The sequence below is a fragment of the Castor canadensis genome, chromosome 3, assembly GCF_047511655.1.
Source record: "Castor canadensis chromosome 3, mCasCan1.hap1v2, whole genome shotgun sequence".
In the NCBI taxonomy this organism is placed as follows: Eukaryota; Metazoa; Chordata; class Mammalia; order Rodentia; family Castoridae; genus Castor; species Castor canadensis.
Window position 1 is genome coordinate 196,577,507 of NC_133388.1, and position 20,780 is coordinate 196,598,286.

A 20,780-nucleotide genomic window follows, 5' to 3' on the forward strand; every position below is an offset into this window, starting at 1 on the left:
TGGACAACTGCCTCCCACTCACATCACACGCCTGTGCCCACACTTCCCTGTTCTGGGTATAATTGCAGTCATACTTCTTGTGATGTGAGACATCTTGCAGTAACTCTGAGGCCATGGAGGAGGCTTCACTGAGAATCACTGGTTGACATTACTAGTATGATTCAGCTATTTACTGAATAATGGATAGAGCACTCTTCTATCCCTTAGCAATATGAAGTCACTTGAGCTTTGGCTTGCTCTTGTTGAAAGGTCTCCTTCCAGGGCCACTCAGTAGGCTGTTGTATATGGGCCTCTCCTACTCCAGGTCTTCTCACCTTGCCTCGGTTCTCACACCTGAGACATCCCAGTCAAGCCGAGTCTCCATTCTCCCAACTCCAGGAGTGTGGCCAGCCCCTAGCTGCCAACCCTTCTGGGGGACACAGGAGGCGTTCTGTGGTGACCCTGGGGATCCTGGACTTTGTCTTAAGCCACTTCTACCATGCTAAACTTCCCTTAGCACCAACTCAACATGCCTTCGGGTTCTGCAGCCGATGTGCAGTTGAAGACAGTGTCTGCACTCTCAACCTCTTCCACACCGAAGGGAGTGGACTCTAAGCAGAGGGACTCAGAAAGAGCTGGATCCCTAATAACCTGTCCCGGCATCTCACTAATGGATCAGAAACACAGATGAGCTCTGAAGAAGTAGAATAGTATTAAAAGAAAAAGAGCCTGAAACAAGGTGAGTTTTTCTTTCCTCTTAAGTGCATGTCTTACTGGATTTGTAGAGTCCTTGACAGTTTAAACAGGCACTTCGGTGAGCTCTCTTTACAGCATCCCCAGCAGCTGGGTAAGGAAGGGTAACAAGTTGCCCCCACCCTCCCACCCAGGCTTTAGGGACAGAGCAGAGATTAGACCTCACAGTCCTACTTCAATGAGCTTCACACTGGCAGGACCCAGGTCTGAACACAGGGCTGTCACAGACTGCTCTCGATAAACCCCATCAACACTGTGACCTGGCGACAGCCCACAAGCAGCACTGACCACATTGAGAGAGCACACTGCACTGTGCCAGGAAACCTGTAGGCACGAATCTCAGTCACGTGCTACGAAGTGCAGCCCTTCGCCTTCCACCATGGGTGGAAGTTGAGAGTGCTGCTCTTCCTCCCATGTTACACGTCTACTGTGCTCGTTCTCTGTGCAAGGCTCTAAGACCTCACCTGTATTGACCCGCTTACTCCTCACATGAACCCTCTGTGTCAGAAACTGGTTTTAGCCACATTAGAGGTGTGGAAACTGACATACAGAGAGATGAAGCCACTTGTCCAAAGTCACAGGCAATTTCCACTGAAGCCAGGGTTCTTACCAAGGCAATTTTAGCTTTGGGGTCAGGTTTCTGAATGGTTATGCTACATTCTCTTATGTGCACAACTTATCCTGTGTGTGCCTCACAGACAGGATGCTATAGTAATTAAAACAGAACAAAACAAAAAACCCAGAGAGTAATGGCCTTTGTTTCTAAACTGCTATGTGACCGGTACTGTGGTAAGTAAAATCTATTTGTTTTTCTGTTAAATGTTTACACCAATCCTACAAAATATTTTCTTCATTGTGGAAATAAGAAGACAGGGCCACACACTGGGAATTTGGAAATGGCAGAGTTCATTTGAACTGGACCTGTCCTGACCCCCAAATCTGTGTCTTCCCACTGCACCTAATGTCTGGGACACACTTCAGAGTTCTTCTACCTGTCCAGAGTGATCTGCCCTCTGTGATGGGAACTATGGGGAAAGAGAACTAAGATGCCAAAGTTACTAACACGGAAATCACCCACAACAAGAATCAGAAGACAAGCCTTCAGAATGCGCTGATGTGCACACATGTACATACACAGAATCCACTGAAAGGAACACGAGTCAGGAGAATGCACTAATATACACAAACACAAAACACACTGCTCTGCACACAGAGTACACACTGGTACACGAGTCCCCCAATATGCGCATACATGAGCATACGTACACACCCCCCCTCGTGACTCTACTACAATTCTTTTGGGGGTGATGGCACTGGAATTTGAACTGAGGGACTTGAGAATGCTAGGAGGCGCTCTACCACTTTTTGCTTTAGTCATTTTTCAAATAGGGCCTCATGCTTTTTGCCTAGAGATGGCCCTGGACTGTGATCCTCCTACCTCCACATCCTGTGTGGCTGGTAAAACAGGCACAAACTACCAAACCCAGTTTGTCCTTGACCTCCTTAACTTTCTGTAAGAGCTGATCTTAAACATGATCCTCCTATCTCTATCTCCCACTGCATCCGGCCCTACACAATTCTTTTGACAATATTCCTTTGCTTCTGCATACGAAATACTTTAAAAGACTTACGCGGCAGGGAAACCATATGATTTTTCTTCATTTTGTACTTAAGTATCGAATATAATTAGGAAGTGAGGTCATGGTTTTATGGGAGAAAGCTGAACATATAAAAGTACTTGCCATTAATATGAACAGAATAACTGTCAGATTTTTACAATATAACTTTTACATATAAGGAAGAAAACTGTATCATTTTATTTTCCCAAAAAGTAACTTATCATTGGGGAAAAGGCATCATCATTATTTCATTGTTCGATTATGATAAAGGAGACTCTAATTACCTTGACAGAATCCAGTAAACTCTTAGGAAAAAACCGCTTTAAACCAACATCTTTTCTGAAATATAAAAAGAAGCATATTAACAATTAACATCACCAAATTAATTAATGACATACTTGCAAGAACTTCTTATCAGAAGTAGAAAAGAAACAAGACTCCAATTTACCAACACATTCATGGAGGGAGCCAGGTGAGTTGTTTTCTAGTTAGTATAAAAACATGAACACAACTGGTTTAAACAGAAGCCTTCAGTTTTTTCCACCCTCGCTGTTGAAAACCCTTCTAATATCTTGCCTACTTGTAACTCATGATGTATAACAAAACTGTTTTCAGATAACAAAACTGTTTCCAGATAACAAAACTGTTTCAGGTTATCCTTACACAAATCAGTCCCAACTGGGTATACTGTATTTTGAGAGAAAGGAGTTGGCCTGATTAAGACAAGATGCAGGGTACTGTCCTGAAGTTTAAAATAAAACAAGCTCCTTGGATTTATCTTAAACGTTGACTTTCTTCAAATTTTTTAAATTAAGGAACTCTACCTCATCAGTTCATCATCTAATTTTCAAATAAGGAAAACAATTGGTCCTGGTAAAAAGTTGACTGTGTTCAAACAGGAGAAATCTCAGCAATTTTCTAAGTCAAGTTACAAAATCAAATTAGTCATTATTAGTAAGAGCCTTGAAATACTTGACCAAGATCACAGATTGAAAGAACAGCTCATTCTTGCTTTCTGACCACCTTGGGCATTCACTCACCCAGCCTGGGCCACTAGATGGCCCTATGAACCAGGAAGACAAAACACTCTGAGGACATAAGCAGTCAGACCAGGGAAAATAGAAAATAAAGAGAAAAGCAAAACAGAGCTCAGTTTTCCGTCACATAAAGAAACAATAAGATGAACATGAGACATCAGGAAAAATCAATTCTGCCATAATTAAGATAGCTTATTCACAAACAACATAGAGATCATGTCAGAGGTGATATGGCTGATTCTACATTTTAATTCCTTAGTCTAACTGGCAGTATCTAAAAAAATGAACTCCTTGCTAAACCCACAGTTGTCTCAGTTCTCCTCTTTTTTATTGTTGTTATTATGTTCACTACAACCTACACATCTCTTTCTTGGCTCTGTGATACACTGTTCACTGGTTCTACCCATCACACAACTCCTGGTTTTTCCATTTCTCTTTAACCACTTTGATTTGTCACTTCCATTCTTAACCTTTTCAGAACTGGTATTATTTAATTTGATTATTGAATACCAAGAGGAAAAATGTCTACACAAGTTGTTCCTTTTGTTTCCTCCTTTAAAAAAAAAAAAAACACAAAGAGTCAAACTGGATGCTGGTGGTTCATACCTGTAATCCTGATTTTGGGGAAGTTGAGATTGGGAGGATCACAGTTTGACGTCAGCAAGGACAAAAAGCTAGTGAGACCTCATCTCAACCAATAGCTTAGCACAGGGGTGTGCACCTGTCATCCCAGCCCAAGCTACGCAGGGGCAGAGATCGGGAGGAATCCAACCCAGGCAAAAATTTCATGAGACCCCATCTCAGTCAAAAAAACAAAAAAAAGCTGAGTATGGTAGTGTGCATCTATCATCCAGCAATGGCAGGAGTATAAAATAAAGAGCTCATGGTCCAGGCCAGCCTGAGCAAAAAGCAAGAACCTATCTCCAAAATAACCAGGGCAAAAAGGGCTCAAACACTAGAGCACCTGCCTAGGAAGCACAAAGCCCTGAGTTCAAACCCAGTACCTCTCCCCCACAAAAAAATACCCCACAACACAGGGTCTTTGCTTTATGTGTGATGGTACTGGGATTTGAACTCAGGGCCTCATGCTTACTAGACAGGTGTTCTATTACCACTTAAGCCACACACCCCCCGAGTCCTTTTTGTTTTATTTTTCAGATAGGATCTCATGTTTTTGCCCAGGGCCAACCTGAACCCATATCCTCCAGCCTATACTACCCTCATAGCTGGAATGACATCTGTACACTTAAAAGTATACAAAACAAGATCCAGCTTATTATGATGGTTGAGATCATCTCACTAACTTTGCCCCACCTGGCCTTGAACTGTGATCCTCTTGATCACTGCCTCCAGGGTAGCTGGGATTACAGTAGTCAGTCACTGTACCTGGCCTAGGATCTTTGCATGTTAAGAATTTTGATGTTATGTAGTACTGGGGAGGAAAAGGTAAGTACTGCATATAAAAGAAAAACAAACACTCTAGAATCTCTAGGAAATTATTCCTGACTTCTATTCCATAATAAAAAGCACATATTTTCACATCAGAGTTGTGGATTTGGATCTGACTCTGCCATAGGCTGAGTCTAGGTATTAATACCTGAGCACCTTGGTGATCCACTTTCAAATTGGGGCTGCCAATTCCCACTGCACTGTAGCAGCGCTGAGGATTAAGTAAGAATGTGCTTATAAGGGATAGAGGTATGGTTCATATAGCAAAGCACCAGCCTAGCAAGCACGAGGCCCTGACCCCCCACCACACACACACACACACACACACACACACACACACACACACACACACACACACAGTTAAAAGGACTCTGTGGGGCAATTTCCTTTCTTCCCTTGAAGTCCTTCTTCTTAAGAGAGTTTTGGGTTTGTACAATCTTTACGCCTGTTTAGCAGAGAGTACTGTGACAGCAAAGAAAGACTTGTGTGTGGGTGAACTTGCATGTGCGCTGTTGGCAGAGAGTGGGCTGCATAGGTGGTGAGAAGGGGTGTGACTCAAGAGACACTGTGGAACAGAGAGCAGGGCTGGACTGCTGACATTCTGCCTAAGGTGGAGAAGGTTGGTGGTACCAACAGATCCAATTTGGACATGTTAGCCTGGGCCAGGCATGTGACCTCCTGCTGGGAACCCACAAGGCAGCTGGCCATGTCTGGCTTTGATGGATGGAATGACAGGGCAGTGATGGCCTCTCCTCACAGTGAGGTTGTCAACTTCCATTAGTCCAGTCAGTCATACATCTATTTTTCCCAGAACCAGGTGGGGAGAAAGAATTCATCATACTTATTTTTGTCACAGTAAAAAACTAAAGATGGACCAAGAGGATTCTGTTTCCAGAAAAATGACAGAGAGTGTATTTCTTTATGAAAGTGACTGTTAATGTTACTGGTACTTCCAAGATGGAGATGACTTCATCTAAAAAGCTAGAGGCCAATGCTCACAGTACACATGCAATTTGTTTTCCAGATCCTTCTGACTAATAAGGAGTTTTGTAACATTTATTTGGCTCTTAGAACTCTTAGATATTTGTCAGGTGAAAAAATTAAAATGAGGCTAACACACAGAAAAGCACGGGACAAATTCCACAGCACTACCTTAAGCGAGCCAACCTGCTATAGGCTCTGCAGTCAGGCCCTCTGAGAAGCGAGTGGTGTCATGTTCAAAGTTTTGGAAGAGCCTATTATAGGTAACTAAATTTAAACTTCTCTCAGGAGACCATGCAGGGACATGTAGGTCGTCCCACTTTTAATAGAGGCTGCCCCTCTCCGAGCTGCATCTGGCCCTGGCTTAGCGGGACTAGTCACTCTGCAGCAGTCTCCCTGTGCAGTATCAGGTTTCTCTGAGCCCAAACTCTACCAGCTGTTCTCACATGACTAAAACAATAAATGCTACTTGCACATCATAAATTAACTACTATTCTTCATTCTAGTTCCTTATTCTTAACTGCCAAAGGGTGAATCCTTTGTTCACCCTTAATGCATTTAGACTCATAAAGAAACCAACTAGCTCAGAGGAAGCTTTTAGAATAGTGCCAAACCTTAGTTTACTAGGTTCCCACTTCAGTCCAAAGAGACCTGGACAAATGACAAGTTACAACTGTGCTGTCTACTTTGTAGTTAACTAGTTGACTTTGAATGTAAAATTCTGTTCCTGGTCTGTAAGTTACCTCCCAAGCGCTCAGAAGTCCCATGTGGGTAATGGCTGCCAAGCTGGACAGGGCAGACCCAGAGTGTTCCCATCACCCTAAGTGGAGAGTCATGTTGACAAATTCCAGAACTCTGGAGGCTCTCGAGGCTCTGGGTGGTGGACCTGAGTTGGAGAGGCAACTACCATGGGGACGAGTACACAAGAATCCTGCACTCGTCTGCAGGCTGCAAGAAGCAGGCATGGTGGGCAAGGTGAGGAAGGCACCCACCAGCACGGTGCAGCAGCAGAACAGGAGCTGTCCCAGGTCAGGACCTTTCACCAGAGCCACCTGAACTGCACAGCAGGGAGTCTCTGAGTGCTATGCTCTCTGTGTTTCTGCCAGGACTAGTGGAGAAAGCTCCAAGAATTTGTTCTCCAACTTTCAGATTATTTTGACTTGAACCCACAGAAGAGCCTGTGTTCATCTGGTTATTCACTGAGTCTGATAAGATAGCACCAAGGCACACCAAAGGGCAGAAAAATCACTCTAACACTTTCCTTTAAAAAAAAAAAGGTGTTTTTGTTTTTTAATACAGGGTCTTCTCCATGAGGCTGCTTGGCCTGGAAATCACTATGTAACTCAAACTAGTGTCAAATGCTCAATCCTCCTGCCTTAGCCTTGTCAATATAGGATTACAGAAGTACACCACCATGTCTGTCCTGTACTTTCCCTTTCCCCAAGGGACATGGTAAGATAAACAACTATACTATAGCACAAAAGGTACTATAAGGTAACAAGTGCTCAAAACCAACAAATTTAGCACTTGAGATTTAGAGTCTCTGGGACTTAAAATTATTTTTGTGACCAATTTTAAACTAAAGCTCTCTTATTATTTAATTTGGTCCTTTAAGGAAAATATCTAGAACACTCCTGACAGATGGGGTCTACTTTCTCTTTCCTATTGTTATATGTCAAAATCCCATTTATCTTTGGCATTCAGTGCACTCATGCTGGGACAGCCAGGCCCTCCCACGTTCCCCACCTTCCCCAGCGACATCACACTGACCCAGTATGGTCTGGACAGAGAGGCAGCGTGCAAGGGCTCCTCCTCCACCTACATCCCCTCACAGTGCTCTGGAGGACTGTTGGGCTATCTGCAGCCTGTCGCCTAATCCTACACATGTGTGTCCATGACCACAAACCACAACGCAGCAGGCTTTTATAGGCCTCAGACTAAAAGACACACTGCGTAGATATTAAAAAGGAACTAAGCACGTCAATGAATTTTTATGTCAAGGATAAATCTACCTGCCCTTTGGCAGCACTTCTGAGAAAACTCTGGCCTAGTCTGAGGCCGAGAGACTCTGTGAACATAATTCTTCCAGTATTTAAAGCCTGGGCAGAAACGCAACAAAAACCAACTTCCAAGATTTAACTGAAGTGTGCACTGTCAAACAGCATCCATATCCTATCCTCTCTCCAAAACTCTCAAAATGGAGTCTTTAGTTTGAAAGACTTAAAACTTCAAAATTATAGCAGAAGCTTCTTAGAAAGGACAAATATTTAAAATCTTTTATTTTGCCATACTAGGGTTTGAACTCATGACCTCACCCTTGCTAGGCAGGTGCTCTACCACTTGAGCCACTCCTCCAGCTGCACTCTCCTGCTGTGCTAGGCAGTGAAAACTATCTGCTGGTCCAGACAGCACTGTACTTGCAGCTCTCCTACAGCGAGGTGAGCAAGATCTCTTAAAGGGGAGAGAGAGAGAGAGAGAGAGAGAGAGAGAGAATGTGAGAGAGAGAGAGAGAGAGAGAGAGAGAATGTGAGAGAGAGAGAGAGAGAGAGAGAGAGAGAGAGAGAGAGAGAGTGAGTGTGTAGATGTCCATGGGATGGGTGAAGTCTGGCAGACATCCTAGGCCTTAAGGAGGCAAGATGGAAGGAGACTGGGCTCAGTGACCGAGGACCACAAACTGTCTAGGACTTGCTCTAGTGAGTCTCTGTGGGCACCACCAACTGCAGCCACATCATCAGCTTCCTTTCTTCTGAGTATTACAGGCAACTAAGGACAGCACTGGATTATCTGCTCAGGAAAGGCAGTGGAAAAAAATGAAAGGAAGACAAAGCACAGATATGACTAACCTCAGTTGATTTTTTTGAAATTTTTAGATTTTTTTCTGTGGTGCTGGGGATGGAACCCAGGGCCTCACACATGCTGTGAAGTACTCTTAGCACTGAGCTACACTGTAGCCCCTACACCTCATTCAAGAAGTATCTTGGGGGATGCCTAACAGATGTCAGATACTCTGTCAAGTGTGGTAAATACCAGTAGATCACTACACCACACAACCTATTAGGGAGGAGCGACAACTACACAAACAAACTACAGGCAAAGGTGATTAAAATCAAATTTTTAAAAAAGGGGAAACCACTCACTGAAGAAATGAGCAGAGCTAAAAAGTTCAGTGGCTGGTTGAGCACTGTTTCACACTGTATTTCTCTGTTTGGACACTAACCATCAGTGAGGTTTTCCCTTGTAGAATGCCTGCGAGGAACCTCCATCCCAGTACTGCACTGGTCTATCTGTCACTATCACCAATGCCACCTTATTTATTTACTTATTTTTTGGAGGGTGGGTGGTACTGGAGTTTGAACTCAGAGACTGATTCTTTCAAGTACTCTACCACTTGAACCCTACCCCCAGCCCTTTTCTCAGTTTGGGTTATTTATTTTTCAGATTGAGTCTTAAACTTCCTGCCCAGGCCAACCTCAGTGGTGATACTCCTACCTATGACTCTGAGGTAGCCAGGATTACAAGTGTATGCCATTGTGCACAGCTTGCTTATTGAAGGGGGTCTCACTAACTTTCTGCCTCGGCTGATCTTACACCAAGATCCTCCCAAGTAGCTGGGATTACAGGACTGAACCACTGGGCCTAGTTAGCAATGCTGTTTTAAAGGCTGAAAAAAAAAATTACTTTCTGGACTGGATATATGTCTCAAGTAGTAAAGCGCCTGCTTTGCAAATGCCAAGCCCTGAGTTAAAACCCCAATCCCACCAAAAAACAAACAAAAAAACCCAAACAGTAGTATTTTTGTAAAACATCTGACCTCTTTTGGTGCTTGTCTTCTCTCACTATACTACCTGTTTCCTATCCAGTCTGATCCTTTGAAGTGTAAAGTATCAGGGGAGGGCTGGGCCTCATTGCCATGTCACCTGCCCTTTGCCACAAAAGAGGCATCTTCACTCTACCAGGCTTGGGAGAACATAGGAAAGACCAATGGACTCTTTAGTTTGTTTCTAGATAATGCTTCTCCCGCCATAAGAAGTTGGGCCTCATTACGTGAAACATACTTCGAAGCAGTTCTTTTGAAATATGGTCAAGGTGAAGGTATTCTTCAGCAGGCTGTGAGTCATCAAACTTGTCTTTAATTCTCTGCTAAAATTTAATCGATTACTGGATTATGCAATGGCCTTTCTTCATGTGGCCAAAGAGAAGGCGAACCTTGAAACTGGTAAGGAACAAGAAATGCTCTGTGTTCATGTGTAACTGTTTTCTGTTCTGAAAAACTAAGTAAATTTCTAAATGGTTTCAAGGTTACCAGCAAAAAAAGAGACGAAAGTAATGGCAAGTCTGCCCCTGGGCTGAGGGTGGCCCAGGCCCTGATTCCCAATCCCTAAGTCCTGAACAGGCCGGAAGGGCAAGCGGAGTCACTCCAGCCAGCACCACTCCCACTGCCAGGCTCAGGCTCGGTCACATCCACAGTGAAAGACAGAACCAAGTGGCTTATCTTTAACAGAATAAAGCTACCTTGAAAAGAAGTGAGAAATCCAAAACCATTACAAAAATACAATTTTACCAACAATAACTACGTATTTAAAAACATACAAATAATATAATTTAAGAGAAATGGAGCCAGGGTGGCTCACGCCTGTAACCCTAGGAAGATCGTGGTTCGAAGCCCGTCCCAGGCAAACAGTTCATGAAACCCATCACAAAAAAAGGGCTGGTGGGTTGGCTCAAGCATTAAGAGCAGCTGTCTAGCAAATTGTGAGGCCCTGAGTTCAAACCCCAGTGCCACCAAAAAAAAAAAAAGAAAAAAAAAAGGAAGAAGAAAGAGAAACAGGCTAGCATGTTAGTACATGTCTGTAATCCCAGTTACTTGGGAAGTGGAGACAGTCAGTTTGAGACATTCAGTTAGCAAGACCCCATCTCAAAACATAAGTCAAAAGTGGTGGTTTACTTCTATAATCCTAGTTACTTGGAAGATGAAGGTAGAAAGAACTCAGTCTGAGGGTGGCCTGGGCAGAAGTGCAAGAGCCCTCTCAAAAACAAACTAAAGCAAAAAGGGAGGGCATGAGAGAGGAATGAGGCCCATGAAGGTGACCCATGCCCATAACCTCAGCTACTTGGGAGGCTGAGGGAGGAGAATGGCAAGTTCAAGGCCAGCCTGGGCAACAGAGCAAGACTCTGTCACAAGGACAAACAAAAAAGATACAGCAAAGAATGATTAAGTGGGACTAGGAGCATGGCTGGAGTGGCAGACAGCTAGCCTAGCAAGGGCAAGGATCTGAGTTCAACCCCAATTCCACCCCTCAAAAGAATGTTTAACTGATGCAGTGCTAAGCACGCAGGTCTGCAGGATGCCCACATATACACACAAAGCATGTGAGAGGCTGTAGGGGTGCTGTTCACCTGCAAGGCGGGGACAATGAGCCAGGACCTGAGGGAGGCTGAAGTGGCACCACGCCCTGGCTCTCCTCAGAAACCCATGCTGCAGCAGAAACAAAGCCCCTGAGCCCAGCAGGCCCGGTCATGGCCCACACAGGGGCTGAAGTAAAGACCCCGACTAACTCTGGCACTCCAAGGTAACTGTAAATACAGAGCATAAAAGAGCTCTGCACAAAAGCATGCAGAAATCAGCCACACAAGCACACAGATGAGCACACGGGTACTAGGAATGAAAACACGGAGTCACAGGAAACAGACTTCTACCAGTGAAAAGTGCATGTAGTAAAATGAAAAACTCAGGACAAGGTTTAACAGAAAGAGAGTACTTTAAGAGAGAAGGAATTAGAAGACAAAGCCAAAAAATGACACACACTGCTACTGAGAACAGCAGACAGAAAGAGAAGTGGTAAGACACAAAGACATAATGGCAGACGTTTCCCAGATGAGACCATGAATCCACAGAGTTACAAGGCATATCTTCTTCCAAGTAGATTTATAAAAAGAAATCCAAGCCCAAGACATGCGTAAAACTAGAAAAGATGAAAAATAAAGACAATTAAAAGAGCAGCAAGGAAGAAATGAGAAATGCTAAAAGACTGTCCACAGTCAAAACAGAATGTTGTCTTAACAATGTTGAGAAGATACAACAGTCTGGACAATATATTTGAAGAACAGTATGCCAGAGGGTAGTCTGAGGCACAAATAAAGACACTCTAGAAATGAACTGGTTCACATGCAGGACAGCCAAATAACAATGTCTGTATAGAGGAAGTCTAAGAATGTCTTGTTATTTGTGGGTTAAACAGGAAAAGGCAGAACTGAAAGAGCAGGGAAAAGGCATGTTGAGAAAGAAGCTCTGCAAAATTAAGGGTTCTAAGCCTGGCACTGCTTGACAGGCAGCTAATTTTAACAGCTAGATGCTGCTATGGTAATACACAAGGTTAAATGTAAGGGTAACTAATAAAAGAGTGCCGGCAGTTCATACATTTCCAACTCATTAGAGATGAAAACTGAAACAAGAAGACCAACTAAGAAATAAACAGTGCATACACATATATTTACTTCTAGTACACCAGAAATGAAGACAAATACAACAAGCAAGTATACATGTATTGTCTACCCCAAGAAACATAAATATATTAAACCTATCACTTTAAAGAGATTTGACAAACCAGATCCAAACAATCCAGCTCTATGGTATTTACAAGAGATACATCTAAAAAGTTTAAGGACAAAAAGTTGAATGTGAAAAATATAAACACCACTAATCTAAAGAAGGCAACACATTTCCTTTATGTGCAGGGAGAGCACATACAGAACAAAACTGAAACCATGGGGTTTTCAGGTAGTGGGATTTGAAGATGCTCTTCCCAACGTAGTTTCAATTTTCTCTAACTAGAATGTATTACTACCTTTAAAACGAGCTAAAATCCCCTTAAAAGGGATTGAAATTATGTCAATAGAGGAACCTGGAAAGAATGCTACAGAGTTTGATTCTGTGCTAACTGACCATGTGCCCTAGGGATAGTGATAATTACAGTCCACATGTACTCAGTGCTGGGCAGGATGTAAAGCTCTTGACATGGATCATTATACTTATCACCATGGTATCAGCATGATCACTACTGTGCTGATTTGGAAACAGACACCAAGAGCATTTCGAACCCCAGCAACATGTGGAAGAGCTATCATGCAGGAGCTAGGCCTGAAGCCAGGCCCTCTGAGGCAGAAGCCCACTTGTCCGCCACCTCTCATAGAGGGAGGGAGGGAACTCATAGTGACATAACTGCAAAGACTCACTGGTGGGCAACAGCACAGTGGTTTACAGAGAACATGCAGTAACATAAGCACAGCACAATCCCACAACTGCCAGGACCTGCACGTTCCCCTTCCTCAGCTGTTAACTACCGCATTCACTTACTTGTTACCAATACACAAGCTGACCTAAAACAGCCTCTTCAAAACAACAGCTCATTCCACCCCTCAGCCACATCCTTCAAGGAGGAGCTGGTTTGCAACCACATGCTGTCTATCTCTTCTGCTTTCAGGTGACAGGAACAGCAGGTCCTTATCTCCATGCTGCCCATTTTGCTAACCACTGACAAAAACACTGAGGTTTGAAGGCACTGATTAAAACCCCAATTCTTCCACTTCTATTCATCCATTCTCCCATTACCTGAATTTCTATAATTTCTAGAAGCCAAATTTACACAACTGTAGGGAAGACTTTGACCCTCACTTCAAATTAACATTCTTGGAAACTTAGATCTTAAACTTAGGAACTTAAAACTTTTCTCTCCAAACATACTGTACCAAACCAAGCACACCATTTGCCATTTCACCTGATGAACACCTGCTTCTTCACTTTCTTTTTTTTTAAATTAAAATATATTCCTTATACAGGAGGGGTGAGTCATAGTGACAATTACGATTAAATTGTACATTAGTTACATTGCCCCCATAGTCTCTCCCCTCCAACCCCCTCCCCGCCCCACTTAAAGCAATTGCAAGAGGTTTCTTAGTTCTGTTTCATATGGATATATGAAGTCTATCTACAATACTCCCTCACCTTAATCTCCTTCATTCACCTTCCCCTTCCCACAAGTACCCCCCCCACACACACACATTACTATACCTACTTTATATTCCTCCTCCTACGTTCAGAGGAGTTTCTCAATGTATGCCTACTATGGGTGAACTTTACTCTGGTCCATTCAACTCCTTCCATTCTCCCTCACCTCTTTACCTCCCCACCCCCCATTTTTCAACAGCTTTCAATATACATCCTTATCCTCTACCTTCACAGATCTTCTGTTGTATGATACAAATGATGCTCTATCATTCTTTTCAGTGGTTGTTCTGGATGCTATAAACATATGTCCACACAGCACCCTCAAAGATGGTTTTAGGCTTCTACCTTCCTGGGTCTCTGCATCCTTTTCATAGCATTTTGGATACCTCTGGCTATCTTCCACTTTCTTATCTTGACTTCAGAGAGACAGGGAAGAAGACAATTTCCATGATTCTTGTCCCTGTCACTGCACTAGTGCAGGCTTCACCAGTGACCCTCCCTGCTAGGTTCCTGATCCCAAATCACTACTCACATCATTGTACTTTGGCAGACTGTCATCTCTAACATTTCCTGGCTTTTCCCTCCTCGATTCTCCCACCAGATTTTTTTAATTGGGTTAAGCTTCTTAGAGTAATTATAGATTTATAAAACAGTTTCAAACAGTACCTCATATACCCCACACCCAGGTGCACCTGCTATTCATACTGTGTTTTACCATGAATATTTGGTATATTAACAAACCGTGTTATTCTAACATCATCACTTCCCCTCATGTGTTTTCTGCTCCAGACTTTATCTAGGAGACCTTAGGCTTAGACACTTTATCTCTTTAGGCTCCTCCTGGCTGTATCAGTTTCCCAGACTTCCCTCGGTTCTTTGGCGACTTTGGCAGTTTCGAGGAGCAATGCTGAAGTATTCTGTAAAATGTCCTTGCACTGGGATTTGTCTGCTGTTTCCTTCATGATTAGACTTGGGTTATGGATTTTGGGGAGGAAAACCAGATGGTGAAGTGCCCTTCTTGACACATCATACCAACGATGCATACTATCAGCAGGATGTGCCACTACTGACGCTGACCATGGAGATCTGACTGGCAAACACAGCAACCTTACTTTCTGCCCACACTCCCTTTCCATACTATACTCTGAAGAAAGGAGCCACACGGGGGCGGGGTTGGGTTTACACTTCATCACCTTTGGTGGGCAAATAGCTACATAAATCATTTGGAATTCTTCTGTCTAGAAGGTACCAGTGCACATTAGTATGGATTTGTGGGTATTTACTTTGAACACTGGGCCACAAGTCTGTTATTTATTTTGTTGCTTGAATTGGTCCAGCTTTCATTACTGGGAGGATTTTTCAGTTGGCTCATGTGTCTTTTTGACACAGCTGCATTATTTTTGCTTTCTGGTTTGCTTTCCTTCTTTTTGGCACTGTAAGATGCTCCAGGCTCACCTCATAGCTCCTCTTCCTTCCTGAGAAGCAGGAAGGAGCCATGGTTTCTTTTGGGGGGTAGGGGTGGGGTGAGATGGCATTCTTACTATGTAGCCCAGGCTGGTTTCAAACTCTTGATCTCCTACCTCTGCCTCTCCAGTGCTGGGATTACAGACCTGTCACCAAGCCCAGTCCCTAGTTTCTTTTATTAAAAAATGATGTTAGAAAGTATGATCTGTACACGAGGTACCATCAGAGCTTGTTAATGCTGCTGTGATTAGTGACTCTGTAACACATAAGAGAAGCCAACATTGTTCTTTCTGAAAACAAAAGTATTTTGAAAAGCATGAATGTTCCCTCAGAACTAAAAATCCACATGCTCCCAAAACAATTTATCCTCTTTCCCCTCAAGCATGCTCCGTTTCTGTAACTGTGCTCCTAGTGGTTCCATTTAGAGAACAAAGAGGCACCTTGAATGCGTTCCCTCCAGTTGTGGCTCACGGTGACCAGCACAGGTCACACAGACTCTTACTCCGCTGCTCCATCGTGTTCAGAGCCTCCATACCGCTCACATGGAATGAAGTCAATGGTTATTTGGTTTCCTGATTCTGTTTTTAACCTTCCTTTAAAGAAATCCACTTTAATGAGCATGGAATATTCCAAAGCACAAATCTCCTGGTATCACTGTCCTGCTTAAAATGGTTCAAGGAGTCAGCAATACTCAAGAGCCCAGGCCAGACACCCTTGCAGAGTTAACGGCATGGCCTACAAGTACAGCTCTTTCCCATAGGCCTGGTGTTCTTCCCACCACAGCAACAGCTTCTTAACTTTATCTATCAGCTCCCCCTCACCTGCCCTCTGCAGAGGCTGCTTCCTTTCTCTGGCCCAGCCCACCTGCACACGCTGAGCCTTGAGCTGAACAGCATTTTCCTGTGAAACCACTGAGAGACTCCATGCTAGTTTCTAGCACACTGTTTTATAATTTTGTATACTTATTAAGATCCTGCCTATTAGCCATAACTTTCTAAGGAAGATTATTAATTTCTTTTTCTTTCTTTCTTTCTTTTTTTGTGGGACTGGGGCTTGAACTCAGGGCTTCATGCTTGTAAAACAAGCACTCTACTGCTTGAGCCAGGCCTCCAGTTAATTATTAATTTCTTAATCTCTAGCAATTAACTACCAAGAAGTCAACAGGTATTCAATGATGACTGTTAAATGAGTTAATGAATAAGCAAAGAGATTATGGATAAAGAAACAGATAGTCAAGCAAATCACCAAACAGACTGAAACTACTCTTATTCTTCTTGAACCTCCTCCTGAAATGAGGACAAAAACAGTACTAAGATAAGAGAACTTCAGTGATTCCCGAGGCTCAGGCAATTTGCATCTTAAGCACCAAGGAGAGTCTTTCAGTCTAAACAATACGGCAGTTTTTAAATAAAACTTCTAAGCCACAGTGAGTGAATCTGAATTTTTAATGTAAGTAATGGTGTCACCATTACCACTGAAGGACAGGAAAGATTCTACTAAGAACAACTCCGCCTAGTAAGATACCCTAGTTGATCTCTAAATCCCCAACTGAGGTTTGAACTCGGGGCCTTGCACTTGCTATTCAAGTGCTGCACCTCTTGAACCACTCCACTTGCCCTTTTGCATTGTTTGTTTTTGAGGTAGGGTCTCACTTTTTGAACCATGATCATCTTCTTTATGTTTCCCCCCCGCATAGCAGGGGTGACAGACACATACCACTACATGCAGCTATTATTTGAGATGGGGTTCTAACAATTTTTGACCTGAAACTGCACTCTTCCCAATCCAGAGAAGGTGCGATTACAGGTTTGAGCCACAGTGTCCACCAAATTGCTACCTAATTTTCTTTTTGGGGGGGTGACACTAGGGTTTTGAATTCAGGGCCTCAGACTTGCTAAGCAGGTGCTCTACCCTTGAGCCACTCCTTTTTTGTGTTGGATGCTTTCCAGATAATGTCTTGCAACTATGTGCCTGAGCTGGCTTCAAACCGATCCTCCTGATCTCTGAGTAGCTAGAATTACACTGAAGCGTGGCTGCTAACAGTTTTGATTTAAACAAAAACGTTTCTTTTGTCTTTATCTAATCTGTTAAGAGGCTCAACATAGGTGACAGATAACTTCATAAACACAATCACAAATAACTGCTAAGTGCCTACCTTGTTCACAGAGTGTCAGAAGCCAATGCAACAGAGTGGCATTAAGCTTTCAGCACTCTGAAGTGAGGATACACAAATTCACACTTCACAATCTGGCCTCAAGGAGGCTTACTACTCTCTACCATCTACTACCATCAGTCCTGATTTGAAATGATTCTCCTGGCTTTGTAAATGTTTTCCAAAAATGTTTATTGCTACTCTTATTTTTAAGTGACCGTGCCTCTGCTACAAGATCCTATTTTCAAAATGGGGGATGTTAAATCTCAGTGTGAAAGTAGTGGGCTGACCTAGAAAGCCCACACAAAATTAAAGCCATGTGAGTCTTTATCACAGCAGAGCAGCTATGGGGAACCTTTCCCTTTGTTTTAGAACCATCTCTCACATAAGAACTTCAATAATAATACAGCCAGAGGAAGTGTTGGAAAAACATAAAAGTAAATCAGATCTTTACTAGGTTATAACAAATAGCAATTATATTTTGCTAAATTAATTACTGAAAAAGATGAAGTAAGATTTCTTAGGATACTAAGACATAAGCTCCAGCTTGGCTCAAATGTATTTTAAACAATCTAATGTAACACACTAATACGTGAACTAATTTCATTACCAAACAAGTTTTAGATAATCTGAATTTCTTTTTTTGGGGGGTGGGGGGAAGATGGATGGGACAGTACTGGGAATTTAATGCAGGGCCTTACAATTGCTAGGCAGGTTCTCTACTACTTGAGCCATGCACTCCAGACAGGGCCTCACAATTTTGCTTGTGGCTGGCTCTGGACCACAGTCTACCTCCTAGGTAGGCGGAATCACAGGCAGGACATGCCCAGACCCTTAGATAGTCTAAATGTTCTGATACGGGTGCAATGAGTAACCACCGTACGTCAATTTGTGGGGGGAAGATCCCTAATAAACTAGAGAAAACTACTGATTTGAGTAATTTATATGCAATTCTGGAATTCAATGTAAAATAGAATGTCATTCCAGTGTAAATAAGTCTATAGACAGAAACATGTTATATGTATCATGTGTTCTCTCTTCCTCACAAGAAATTTATCAAGAAATCTGAAGGTCTGCTAACAAAATTAATGCCATCAGGAATTGTCAAAATAAGAAAGTTTTAGAGACAGCAACATTTAGTTCTAAGTGAAGACAAGGCAGGAAACTGCCCGTGACTATGGGCAGGTGGAGCTCGAGCGGATACTCACTCTAATACTTCATAGTTGGACTTCTTCTCCAGTGCATTGCCCCGCATCTCCCAGTACGACCGCCTAAATCAGGGAAGACATTAGGTGTGTGTGTGGACAGGAGGACTACCCCAACAATAAACAAATAATTCATAATTTTCTCACAGTCCACTTAAGAGTTCACTGATAACATTACAGGGAAAGGAAAACACAGGGATATTTTTCAAAGATAATGAAAAATATGGGTGAACGAAGACTTAAGTGTACAGTTGTCACTTACCGTATTTCCAGACAACCCAACTTCAAGGCAATTTCCTGGTCCACTTGGTCAGCTATCTCCAGCATGTAGTCACTCTTCACCTGCCACGAGAAGGAAACAGTGCTGTTTTAAAGACAAAGCTCTGCAATGCAGCCAGTCAGTCAATGCCTGCTGAGTACCTGGCAAATATGTTTATACTGTGTTAGTAATTATGCAGAATATGAGTAATACCATAATAACCAAACAAGTAAGTCTGCCACCAAGAAAAGCTCTATAATCTTTTACATGGGAATTTAGGAACAGCTCACACATTGCATTATAGCAATGCTAAGCTGTTTCATACTTTTCCCAGGTGGTCAGAAGTGAAAACAAGCAGAGACAGTTCCATTTCCTCGAACACTTGCAGTAGATGTGTTTTCTGAGCACCAAGAACTGTTCCCAAAGTATTTTGGGGACCCAAATACAAAGGCCAAGAAAATTTATAAACTTCAAAATCCAAAGTGCTTCCACCTAAACACTGATTGTAAGTGATTAATCTGAAAAGCAGTAACACGCTTAAAGTCTAATACAAAGAAAGGAAGCTAATACAAGAAAGACCTTTACTCAATGAACATAAATCAACCAAAACTGCTGATGAATGACATTAACACTTGTGAGTACCCATCAGCGTGACGACATTTTCAGAGTTAACATCCGTACCACATCCCATTACAGATTCAGCATTAAGAGAGCGACATTTGCAATTAATTTTGAGGATGGGGGCACTCAATGTGAACCTCAAGTGAAGTGTTATTTGCCTTCCTCATACCACATCTATGACTGAAAACTATACTCAAATGCATTATGAATGTCATAAATACAGAATGTATGTAAATTTGTTTCCTCTCTTGCTATGTAACTACTTTCATAATGCCTTCAAATTGTTTCTTGGTCTTCAAAGTGTAACTCATTAACTCTCCAGCTCCCTTTACACAAAAAAGTCTGCCCAAGAAAAAATTTCAAACACCTTTATCTTCTATCTTCTAGCCATCCAGCTCCTTGCTCAAGAATTTCCACTCTGTTAATTAACCACTTACTTTCACACCAATCTACATCAACCTTATCATGGATGGTCTATCATTATGAGCTTGCCTTACAAAGACCCCCGCAAGTACCCTATATCCCATTACCCGTCTATTTTAATTGCTCAGTAAACCTAACCCAAACTGAGCCAGCCACCCTTCCTCCCTTGCATATTGCTAAACAGCTGAAGAAATACAGAAATCAGCAGTTCACCTTAAACACTTTATGAAAAACCTCAGCTAACCCTGCCTGGAAATTCAACAATGCTTGCCTATGGCGTTCTCCTAACACACCAATTTTGCAGTCAGCGTACCATACATCTTTCTCACAGAGAAGACGGAAGACATGAGATGGGAGTATTCTCATCAACCTACCAGGAGCACCTGAAGTGCACATGCTGTCATCTACTCGTTCTGTTCTCTTACAACAGGAGAACTGTCCCCTCTCCAGCAGGGGACAACATGTGCCGTTCCTGACCTGACCACTACTTCCTCTCAATATCTTTGCTTTAATTTCTGCACTGACACCTAGACCTAGGTGGTCAATACATATTTATTAAATGGATGAGAAGGCAAATGGGAGAACAGATAAACAGCCATCATGTCAGGGTTTGGGTATCTCTGTATGTAAGTGTTATTCTTCATAGAACAAACTTAGAAGCAACAAAAGTTTTTATTTCTGGCACACAGTGGCCACTCAGCACTGACTGACTGGAGCTGGGTTACAAATTAGATTCAGGCGGTTAAATAAAAAGCTTTAGCTCTAGAGTCATTTTATTTACACCTATGTTGGTTCTATCTTCTACAAAACAAGTAATAGGTCCAAATTTTAAA

At 42.6% G+C, this 20,780-nt stretch overlaps 1 protein-coding gene across 20 annotated transcripts in view; it reads right to left on the reverse strand.

Annotated features, from left to right (window-relative positions):
• The window catches only part of Ptk2 (protein tyrosine kinase 2), a 252,149-nt gene that overhangs the window by 127,777 nt on the left and 103,592 nt on the right, over positions 1–20,780 (reverse strand). For all 20 annotated transcript variants that reach the window (XM_074069293.1, XM_074069292.1, XM_074069295.1 and 17 more), the window contains 3 exons: positions 18,907–18,986; positions 18,648–18,710; positions 2,636–2,690 (listed from right to left, as the gene is read on the reverse strand). In XM_074069293.1, coding sequence (XP_073925394.1) covers positions 2,636–2,690; positions 18,648–18,710; positions 18,907–18,986 — 198 coding nt within the window. The remainder of the gene's footprint in view (positions 1–2,635; positions 2,691–18,647; positions 18,711–18,906; positions 18,987–20,780) is intronic.